The sequence below is a fragment of the Camellia sinensis genome, chromosome 9 (genome assembly GCF_055761805.1).
Source record: "Camellia sinensis isolate YWXY chromosome 9, ASM5576180v1, whole genome shotgun sequence".
In the NCBI taxonomy this organism is placed as follows: domain Eukaryota; kingdom Viridiplantae; phylum Streptophyta; class Magnoliopsida; order Ericales; family Theaceae; genus Camellia; species Camellia sinensis.
The window spans coordinates 199,179,661-199,190,786 of record NC_138969.1 but is presented as its reverse complement, the minus strand read 5'-3'; the positions used below and the strand labels follow the sequence as shown (position 1 = coordinate 199,190,786).

Here is an 11,126-nt window from a genome sequence, read left to right as displayed (position 1 = left end):
AAACAGAATCCAAAAAGGAAATCCAAATTTTGAAACTACAATTGTTGATTTTGTTGAATTTGTTTTTTTAGATAGTCATTGATAGCTGGAAGATTACCAGGTAGAACCGACAACGAGATCAAGAACTACTGGAACACTCACATCAAGCGAGAGCTCATCGTTCGGGGCATCGATCCCCAAACTCACCGCCCTCTCAACGCCACAGCTTCAACCACCACCGCCAATTCAAATTGGCCCATGTTTAAATTGTGTTGGTATAGATTTTAATTTATAAGAAGTGTTTTAATTTGATCCTCTGACCTATTTTGAGAAGATTTTAACATATTAATTTTTTGACTTTTTTAAATCATATTACTTTTCTATTTTTTGCATGTTCTTTTAAAAAAATCAAAAAAATTAATTTTTAACCTATTTCTCCAAGCAGATTAGAAGTTGTTAAGATTTTACAAGTCTCCTGTACAAAATTTATCCTCTTTGTTACTTAACTTAACTAACAAATTTTATTTAGCATGCTGCTATTACCACCTCATCAATTATTTTAGATTCTTCATTTTTTAATTTTTTTTATTACAATAATAATCTCAAATAAAATTATTAAAAAGAATATTAATAATTTTGGGATACTCCATCTCACAATTAAGCCTACACACCCATTACATTATGAATTATGATTTATGAGAGCACCCATTTCCATCATCACACATCCATCTTTTTCAAATCTCACCTTCAAAATTTTGAAAGCCCTTTGGTGGCAATATTCCGATGGTAACGGTGGCAATCATTTAATTACCTACACTTCTACAATGACAATAAGTGAAAATTTTTCCGGTAAACACAACTCCATAAAATGAGAGGAATACAACAATAAAGAAGGTTCATACCTTTAATGGTATTCTTAGTTCAGAGAAGATTGACTTTCTAAGGATAAATTTCTTGAAAAAAATAATAAAAATTGTTCATCATTTTTTTGAGACTAAACTCCCAAACATATAACCGAAATTTAGGAACACAAGTCCAAACATTATTTATTTGTTCGGAAATAAATAACCAAATATTTCTTATTTGTTCAAGAACAGATAATCAACTCTGACAATGGTTAAACTAAAGAAAAAGATGAGACGATAGAGATCACAACTCAAGCCAGTCTTGTCAAGACAATTAACAATAATCACTTAGCTCTTCTTCTTCTTCTTTCTCAAACACAAAAACCCCAACCCAATTTATTGTTGATATACTCTGAAGATTGAAGATTAAAAACTCTACATTTATTTTCTCACTGTAAGGTCATGAACAAATAGGTACAAATAAAGTAGTAACCACCTTCGTGAATTTTGTTAAGATTTTTTGAAAGAAACATTTTTTGTGATGCAGAGTGTGCATTCAATTGAATGGATAAAATATTTTCACAAGAATAATTTTGCTATTATTTAGAGAGAGAAAAGAAATTTTATGAGTTTTAAAATTTATAAGTGGAAGTGCAAAAAATAGAGAATCCAAAATAATTGACGTGATGCTGCTCTTTATTTACATTAACAATCACTTAAGCCAAACCTTGACCATTCTTCAATTTTTCTCTTTTCTTTCCCTCCACATGTTCACCACTATGCAATGTTTGGCTAGCGTCGTCACCACCATCGATCATTCACAACATAAATAGTGAGCAACATCCATATGGAAAAGCAGAGCTGACCATAAGATTTCTAATTTCTGTTCCTATGAAACATCATATTCATAAAACTGGGCTGTTCAATTAACCTTAAACAGCCTCATGAATCAAACAAATATATAAATGGTTGCACATACGTTTTCGTGTGCTCCCCAATCATGCCAGCTAAGCAAAATCCATGAAGCAAACATGGTATGGTATGGCACATTGGCACAAACAAGCAAAAGGTGCAGCAATGCATTCAATTTCTACAAGACATTAAGCACCTTCTATACGGAGTAGATCCAGTGGAGCACAGCTAGAAATTTTGTACATGAAACCTTTGGCGGTCACTTTCTTCGTAGCTGGCTAAATCACAGAACAAACCTGAAAGTGAGGTTAATGCGGGTGGCCTCTGCTTTTGCACGTTTAGGCACCGAGTGGACCCAATCCCGCTGGGTATAGCCTCTCATCAGCAACAGTGAACCATGCTTTAATGTAAATAAGTGATGGTCAGAATGGTTACTCTTCTTTGATCGCTTGCTGGGAGGTTCACCCTCAACTCTTTTATCTGTTGGCACTTACATGAGACAGTAAAAAAAAAAAAAAGTAAGTTCAACACAAGTACAACACAGCTGTAAAACTTAGATAGAAACAAAACTTGGGCTTTATTTGTCATAATCTAAAAAATTAAAAAGTCAAAAAGTCACTATCCTATTTAAGTCACATTATCTTGTTTAAGTCACATCACCTCCCTACCACATTACTTCAAACCCAACCCATATCCAACTCATATTTCATAAAAAGTCAAAAAGTGCACTTATTTAGATCATCCCCAAACTACCCTTTATACTGGGATATTGTGTGGATGGTTCTTGAATAAAAATGTTGCCGATTCCAACATTGATGCATGGCAGTCTCATGCCATTGAAATCAATACGGAGGTCTTTGGAGTTGGGGCTATAATTATATATACAAAGGGTATGTCCTCAACCATAATGAACACAAGCAATTAAAGGGGACAATGCATCAGTGCAGGACAATGCACAGTGCAAAAACAGGTTGATACATTAATCAAATCCAAAACCTAATAAGTTACCATCAAACACTGTTCAGATACCAAAACAGAGAAAAAAATAAATGCTTGCTTATACCTTGGGACATTTTGCTTGGTTTCTTCTTCAACAAGAACTCGCGATCACAACCAAAGGAAACTGAGGCAATTTCAGGAGTTGAACCATAAAGCTTCTCATCATCAGCATGCCAACCTACATAATCATTGCCACCTTTATACCTATTCAATAGTAAGCTATTAAAACTACTCCCAGGAAAAGCTTTGTGGACCTACAGCAAAAGAAGTGAAGATATAAAGTTCTGCTAAAGCAACTCGGAAATTAGTGGTGGACAAACATAGTATTATTTGGCAAAAAGATGATGAGAAAGCTTGAACAAAATATCCTTACCGCCTCCAAAATGTCCTTTAGTGGAGGAAAATCATCCCAAGAGTATGCATGAGGCTGATACCCACTGTAACTTAATTCTGGCAATCCTGCACTTGCAACATAACAAGTGTCTCTAGGCTGTAGAACAAAAGATAAACCATGGAAAACAAGCATTGGCTAATCATGCCCATGGGAATGAACATAAATTATTGCACAAGGAAACAGAATAAAGTAGAAATCAGATAAAATCAACACTAATCACCAATATCATGTCCATGCAAATCCTAAAAGTCACCAACCTGGAAACTGTCCAATTTTTGTTGTTGCAGTATTTCTACATCCTCCAGCAAAAGGGTGTGTCCCATTACACTCAAGTACTACAATCCTTTCTCTCAAAAACCATTCAAAGTACTATATTCCTTTGTCACAAAAAAATAAAAGGAAAATAACTAGGAAAACTTTAGGATGGTTGAAAATTGATGTTATGGAACAACTAAAAAGCTATTTAGACTACGTAACTTGCAGTGTTATTAGAATCGTGCCTAGGAGCAAGTCCCAGCCATGCCCACCCCCTGCACCTTGCAATGGTCAAGGCAAGGCGACTTCACTAAGGCACGATTAATGCGCGCGACAAGAACAAGGCTCAATTAAGCCCAAGGAGCAAGCCTTGAGAGCTTTTTTTCCTTTAGTGGACCGCTGAAATTATATCATATCCTTCAAATATACAGGTTAATATTGTCGATTTAGTTGACCTTTAGATCATGAATATTCGTGTTTTATGTTAAACTTTGGAACATTACTCATTTATCTATGTTAAAATAGCGATATTTGTTGGTATTCATTTTTTTAAATGTTCAATGTTACATTTTGTTTATGTTATACCAATTAGTTATTTGCTTATATGCCTCATATTAAATTATATTATTTCAACCTACCATAATGCGCCTTACCTTGATGAAGCCCACGCCTCACCTTGCGCCTAAGGCCTCAAGAGACCTTGGCGCCTTGGTGCACTTATCGCTTTTAATAACACTGGTAACTTGTATCACTAACCACTATAGCACCCTAAGGGGCTTCCTAATTTGATAAGTGCCTCAAGAGCTTCAAAATTTTGATGCATAATGCATTCATATGAATTTGACCTTTCTGTTAGTGCTATATAAATAAAAAATGTAGTCTTGGAACTATACAAACCTCCACCCTTCAAAATTCCCATTCCAAGAATCTCTGAAATAAGGGTCGAAATGCTCAGAGTTATCTTCAACATTCAACTCCAATGACAATGGCCCTTTTTCTCTCCAAGAAAAACAAGTAATAGTTGCCCACAAAGTGGGTATAATACTCCTAAAACATAACTACAATTAACCGCTCTTCCTCGTTCATCAAACAACCCAAAAGTTTAGATGTAAAATTGCAACCGCATCACGTTTGCACCCACCGTTAAGTACACAATAAATTAGCCACAAAATTCATACAAAATTCTATCTTTATTTTTTTCCATCTTGTAACAGCATTTATATCATACAAAGAGAAAGAGAGAGAGATACAAATAAATGCACTCACAGATATGGATTATACATATACATAATACACAAATTCAAAAATAAAATAAAATAAAATAAAATAAATTTAAAAAGAGCATTTTCTCTCATTTTCATTTTGTAATGCTTCATTTCTCATTTATCCAAGAAATTAGCACCCAAAAAAAAAAAATCAAAAATTCCACCTTTATCTTTCCCTTCTTGATCAGCATTTAAAGGGTGGATACACAGACAGAGAGACAAATACATTATTTAATTTTATACTACATACATACAGAAGAACACAGATATGAATGGGATAAAATAAGAGACCTGGAGACAAGAACGGCCAAAGACGCGAATTGTAGGTCTGATCCAAGGGATCTCTTTGTTGAGGTAATCGAACCATTTCCATGAATCCTCAAGGGATAGGAATCGGGTAATGAACACCACTTCGCTTCCATTTCCAAGATCTACGGTTTGTCTTTTGCCTCCTTCGTTGGGGTTAGGGTTCGTTGATTCAGACCCTGTTGCTGTTGTTGCCAATTTGAGATTCATTGTGTTTGTTTTGTGGACACACCAAGGATGTTGAACTGGGAAAGAACCTAAAGAGGCTGGCTCGTTACCCATCATTATTGCCTTCTTTTTTGGTTTTTTATTTTATTTTATTTTATTTTAGAAACGACAATGCTACGTAGCTCAAATTTTGTGGCTCAAAAGTGGCTCAAATGGCCAAAACGACGTCGTTTTGAGTACAAAACAACATAAAAATGGCCAAAACGACGTCGTTTTGGCCATTTGAGCCACTTTTGAGCCACAAAATTTGAGCTACGAGACATTTTCCTTTTAGAAAATAGTTTTTTTTATTATTACTATTTTTTATTAAGAATAGAAAAAAAAAATGAACAAGGTTAAGTAGTTCAAAATTTTGTGGTTCAAATAGCTCAAATCACTCAAAACGACGTCGTTTTGACAGATTTTAAGTGTAAAACGACGTCATTTTGACAGATTTGAGCCACAAAATTTTGAGTTACCAAACATTTTTCAAATCTCAAATCCCCAAAACGCATGATTCATTTACATTTTTTTTTTCTTAAACATATTACTTCGGATAAATTATACGAACTCAGTTTAAGATTAAAAAAAAAAAAAATACATTAAGCTCACAAGTTTAACATAATTACATAATACATAATCAATTTTTCATTAATAATTATATTAATGGATTTACACCTCACTTGTATTAATTCTGTTTGCGTTAAAACATATAGTATTTGTCATTTTCTCCAAATTTCAAGATACTTGCTATAATTTATTCTATTTTTTAAAAACATGACTATTTTAAAATTAGATTTAGACAAAACATTTGATAATAAAATAATGAGAAATTTTACTATACACACTCTCACCATATGCACCCCTAAGTTATGTCATTTTATTTTTTTAGTTATGGTCAATTTCCTTCTTTAATTATGACTTTATTTTAATTATGACTCGTAAGACTTATTATACTTCATGTGTTATTTGGTTATAATTTTTTTTTTTCTTTTTTCTTTTTTATTTTAATTATAACTATAAAAATATAAAATTATATCATTTTTTATAAAGCGTATACGGTATATATTCTTTAAGAGATATGCACCATAATATTTTCCTAAAATAATTCAAACATGGACCACACCACACGTCCCAAGTGACGAAACCATGATTTTGTATCTTTATTAATATGTTCATTGGTCTATTTATCAGTATTCCTAACATCTTTAAATGCAAGGAAGTTTAAAAAAAAAAAAAAAAAAAAAAAAATCCTTTTTTTTTTTTTCCCCCAATACCCCTTAAAAACTTTCTCCATGCCACAATACACCAACTAAAATGTCACTCTGATTATTTTTTTTTTGGTGTATGGAATGTCATCTGGAAAAGGAGTTTTTTTATTAAAAAAATTGCCAAAAAACATTTCAATCCAGAAATAAGTCAACTAGAAAGGATTCATTTTCAAAGCAGCCATAGCAAAAAAAAATGTTTATCTTGAAAAAATAATGATTTACAATTAACTGCTACATCATATATATGTAACACCAACATTAAATTACACCCTTCATACATGGGACTTCAAATTGCACAACACTTGGAAACAATTTTAAGCCCATTACTTCCAACAACAACCAATCAAAAGCATGCTAATCGATGGCTAAATCTCCTACATAAATCTTCTTACTTCTAAGACTAAATCTAAGTGAAAAGAGAATTTTCACATAATAGGACACAAAAGTAAGACAAATGAGGAACCTCACGTGTAAGACCGCCCTTTGTCTGATATCTGTGTCCCATTATGTGAAAATCTTTAGTGTTCATAGCATGACTACACTTACTAAAGATGCTACAGGGAGAGGGTAGGATACTAGACTACCGATGAGGTAGCAACAGGAGGGGGATTGGCTAATTTGATCATCAGCTCGATCTCCCCAGACTCCACATCAGAAAGCCGCAACCAAACAGCCTGCACAACCTCACCATTTATGCAATTAATTGTGCTGTCCACAGCCAGGCAATTGTCGGTGTCGGGGATGACCCTCCTTAATGTTGTCTCGCCCAAAGAAACGCCCAGTATCTGCCTCAATCTTGCCGCTGAGATTAATGGATGAAGATCGAGGTGAGCGTGCCCCATCTTGTCGTCTGCCTTGAATCGGTCTTTATCAAACACTTGCTGTTGATGAAACATTTTAGTCAGATGACATTGAATTATTGAAATCTAAACTCAAGTTACAATGTTACTAATATCTTCAGAATCACTTCATCAGCCAAAATATTCAATATAGAATTTAAAAAACAAAAAACGAACAAGTCAAATTAAAAGAATATATATACATATATTTCGGTGTCCAAATAAGGAAATTTTGAGACAGGAAAAAGATTTGAAAAAAGAAATTATGCAGTGTGAAAATCAAAGCACAATTAGACATAGAGCTTGAACTAGGAATTTACCAAGTTCAGAATTTCAACAGGTTCTGTGAGGGAGAAACTCAGTTCTTCATTCCAAACAGGGTTGAGGCAGCTGTTTATAACTCTGGTCTTTGCTGTCTGTCACAGAAAATTAAATTTATTTCTGGAACATTAATAAGGAAAGCAATCCGACACTTAAAACTTAGTATAAATAGCCTAGTCGAGTGTCTTATTGAGAGAAAAATTCACACAAACTTGTGGAATAAAAATGAGTTACTGTTTTCTTCATTCTCTATATTGTTTTTAAGCAAATATAAAAGAACAATGGCGTAATAGAAGGATAATATAGCACAAATTAACCTGATTGCCCAGCTTGACAATGACGTAAGGATCGCTGCTCTTGAAGTCTCGGACCACCAACTTTTTCCCTCTCACAACAGTTACTTTTAACTGACCATTAGGTTCCCCCATAATCCACTGTCACAAAGAAAGACTTCAAGTTCAGAAAGAAGAAAAAAAATAAAAAATAAAAATGGCCAGAACAGAGCCCACAAGGTAACAAAGCAAACTGAATTCAAAGATACAAAAATCAATGAGAAAATAATCTCAAAGTTTTCAACCAAAACAGGCAAATGAGAAACAAATTATGAATCACCAATAAAGACGGCCAGTGAACAAAATACGAGAGCGAGAAGTAAATATTAAACCAGAGTATAATTAGTTAAAAAGCAGATATAGAGAGAATGGTGGAGGGAGAAAGAGGTGTGTACTAGAAAAACTGTTTTTTTTTTTGGCAAGACAAAAACTACTTCTATGCATGTGCTAATGTCAATGTAAACATTGAAAAAATAATCAAATTCAAATTTAGTCATCAAGAAGAAAAGACGGGAAATTTTACAAAATTGATTTAGTAGAATCCAATGACTGGTGAATATCTTGTTCTTGTTCCTGTTATATATGAATCACTAACAGACAAAATTTCATTATTTTGAACCATCAGTGGTCAGAATTTCATTAACAAAAGATTAGATCTTTATGTGTCTTGAACATAATCAAATACTATAAAGCATGGTACTTCGAAAAACATGTCATACTCGTACCAGATACTTACCGGTGTATGGTACCTCGTATGATATACGAAACACGTACCTAAATTTTTTTCTTCTTATTTTTTGGCGTATTCAGACATACCTAATACATATGCACGTCGTACCGTACCTCAGTTGAAATAATATTTTCTTCTACTACAGAGATAAAACTCATTTTACTAGACTTTTTTTATTTATTTTTTTTTTATACTCAGTCTAATTTAAAATTAAACTATGATTTGTAAGTTATGTAATAAATTGACATTTAATTTTGATTTATACCTTTACTTTTGGCATTAAATGTTAATTATAGATTAGATCTTAACAAATTAAACATTTAATTAATTTTCACATTACTCTAAATTAAAAATAAATATTTTTTTCCAAGCGTATCAAACCCTACTTGTATCCTACCATTTGTAGATTTTATTATATTGACATACCCGTATCGTACTTGTATACTCTTGCCCGTGCTTTTTTTTTTTTTTTTGTTACAAAAAAATCCTCTCTACCCTCCGATAGGTCCAAGGCAGCGCCCCTTAAACAACTTTAAAAAAAAATCCTCCCTACCCTCCAATAGGTCCAAGGCAGCTCCCCTTAGACAACTTGAGATCCAATCTTCTACCAACTGTGCTTCACCCAAGAGATTGGCCCAAGAGATTGGCCCAGGAAGGAGGGAATTGAACCTATGAGGCTTAAAACCCCAAGCCTTAACCACAATGCCACCCAATCCTGCCCGTGCTTCATAGATCAAATACCTTTGGTCTATGTTCATTCTCTCTCTAGATAGTATCTCTTGCTGTCATATGGAAGCCATAACACTCCAACCACCTAAGAGAGACAGAGGACATTTGTCATTTTAGATTGGGTAGGGAGGGTTCACAATTAAACACTCACATAATATTAATGCCCAAACCCATAATTGTTTAGCGGTAGGGGTTTCCCCATTTAGGGGTCATGGTAGGATTGGGGAAAACCCAAATTAAACCCACTCATTTTCGACTACAATTCATTCCAACTTCCAATCCAAATTGCTTCGACTCTCAAAACTAAAGATCCTAATAAACTAACCAATTTTTAAGTATTGCTCAAACTAATTTGGAATCCCAAATTTCACTCCCAACATTGTGTAGGCTTTCAACTTGAGCAGAAGGAAGCAAGCAAGTAAAGTTTTAGTAAATATCAAAACAAATTAATGATGAGTTCGTTCAGAGAGCATGAAAGCCAAAAGCACATGTAAAATGTAAGCATGTATTCATGTATGTATGTCTGTATAACACAACAATGTAAGATATAATATGTAACAATTGCAGAAAACTCAGCAAAACGCTAGATCCCTAGAGAGAGAGAGAGAGAGAGAGAGAGAGGGGGGACCTTGTTAGAGTGGTTGCCAGTTCCTCCTTTGCTTAGCCGATTCTTTTAAAAGTGAGAATAATATGTATGTATGTATGCGTGTGTGTTTATATATATATATATATATATATATTGTGAGAAGAGAGAGAGAGAGAGAGACAGAGAGAGACAGAGATATGGGTTTGGGTAAAGTGGACGAACTGGTCCACGGGTCAGCAATGCAAAAAAAACAAAAACAAAGCAATGGCGTGTTGAGTAGCCTCTTCTATGGCTCGTTTGGTAGAGTTGTAATAAAGTGATTATAACTTATATCTTAACAGTTTATAGTTGTAAATATAAGTTGATTTTTAATTTATAAATTAAGTTTTTTCTCTCCCACTTAAAAAATAAATTAATTTTTGACTTATAAAAAGTTATAAATTGTATTATTAAACTGAATTAAACACATCAAAATAATTTAAATTAAACTAAAAATTAAAATAAACTGAAAATAAATTCTACCAAACAGGACCTATGTACGAAAGAATGTGATTTGAGTGTGACGTGGTCCAATGACCTGTTAAACGGACACTGCTTTTGTTGCTGCGTTGGGTTGGGTTGGGTCGGGTCGGGTTTGGATATGCGCGTGTGTGACCATTTCTTTCTTAAATTAAAACATCTGACGCTTAGACCAGGTCCATCATACACAGTAACTTCAGTCAGCGTCACCTTCCCTACCAAAACAATTTTTTTTTTTAATTTTTAATTGCGAACCCCTAATTACAAGAAAAAAAAGACTGCTAAAATATTACTTCTAAATTATATTATTACATGTTAATTGTTGATTTTTTTTTAATAATAAACTAACCAAGTAAGATTCCAACTGTTTTAAGAATTTCTAAGTATTTAAACCTAATCACAACCTAATCTCCCCCTACAAGCTTCACTTTCCACCATTTATCTATGCTCTTTCATTCAAATTTATATCAAAATAAATTTTACTCCATTTTCAATCAAATTAAGAGAACTTTTTTCATTCAAACTTCCATAAATTATTTTGTGGTGACATTAAGTTTCCAAATTATCACTCTAAATTTGAGTTTAAAAATTACTCAATTCTTTTACTTAGATCTATAGTAAGAGTACGAGTACATGT

The 11,126-nt window shown here is 33.3% G+C and overlaps 2 protein-coding genes across 3 annotated transcripts; both read right to left on the bottom strand.

The window, feature by feature from the left end:
- Positions 1 to 1,672: 1,672 nt before the first annotated feature.
- On the bottom strand, positions 1,673 to 5,252 carry LOC114288642 (DNA oxidative demethylase ALKBH2). Of its 2 annotated transcripts, none has more exons than XM_028232193.2 (4): positions 4,941 to 5,252; positions 3,109 to 3,225; positions 2,800 to 2,989; positions 1,673 to 2,225 (listed from the first exon to the last, which is right to left on the bottom strand). In XM_028232193.2, exons 1-4 carry the CDS (start codon positions 5,238 to 5,240, stop codon positions 2,020 to 2,022), a joined length of 813 nt encoding a protein of 270 aa, XP_028087994.2. In that variant the 5' UTR covers positions 5,241 to 5,252; the 3' UTR covers positions 1,673 to 2,019. The 2 variants fall into 2 exon arrangements, with proteins under 2 accessions (XP_028087994.2, XP_028087995.2); XM_028232194.2 differs by having other exon boundaries at positions 1,673 to 2,216.
- A 1,362-nt stretch (positions 5,253 to 6,614) lies between these two features.
- On the bottom strand, positions 6,615 to 10,231 carry LOC114288643 (Calcium-dependent lipid-binding (CaLB domain) family protein). Its single transcript, XM_028232195.2, has 4 exons — positions 10,013 to 10,231; positions 7,911 to 8,027; positions 7,593 to 7,688; positions 6,615 to 7,314 (listed from the first exon to the last, which is right to left on the bottom strand). Exons 2-4 carry the CDS (start codon positions 8,019 to 8,021, stop codon positions 7,009 to 7,011), a joined length of 513 nt encoding a protein of 170 aa, XP_028087996.1. The 5' UTR covers positions 8,022 to 8,027; positions 10,013 to 10,231; the 3' UTR covers positions 6,615 to 7,008.
- Between the last annotated feature and the right edge of the window lie 895 nt (positions 10,232 to 11,126).

Bases quoted from the DNA above. Each gene is read 5' to 3' on its own strand.
- LOC114288642 (XM_028232193.2), bottom strand. From the start codon at position 5,240: ATGATGGGTAACGAGCCAGCCTCTTTAGGTTCTTTCCCAGTTCAACAT. The intron at 3,226-4,940 runs GTCTCTTATTTT...TTTGTTCTACAG, and splicing joins TTGGCCGTTCTTGTCTCCAG to CCTAGAGACACTTGTTATGT. The intron at 2,990-3,108 runs GTAAGGATATTT...CTTTTGCTGTAG, and splicing joins TAAAGGACATTTTGGAGGCG to GTCCACAAAGCTTTTCCTGG.
- LOC114288643 (XM_028232195.2), bottom strand. From the start codon at position 8,021: ATGGGGGAACCTAATGGTCAGTTAAAAGTAACTGTTGTGAGAGGGAAA. The intron at 7,689-7,910 runs GTTAATTTGTGC...TTTCTGTGACAG, and splicing joins TTGTCAAGCTGGGCAATCAG to ACAGCAAAGACCAGAGTTAT. The intron at 7,315-7,592 runs GTAAATTCCTAG...TTTCATCAACAG, and splicing joins CTGTTGAAATTCTGAACTTG to CAAGTGTTTGATAAAGACCG.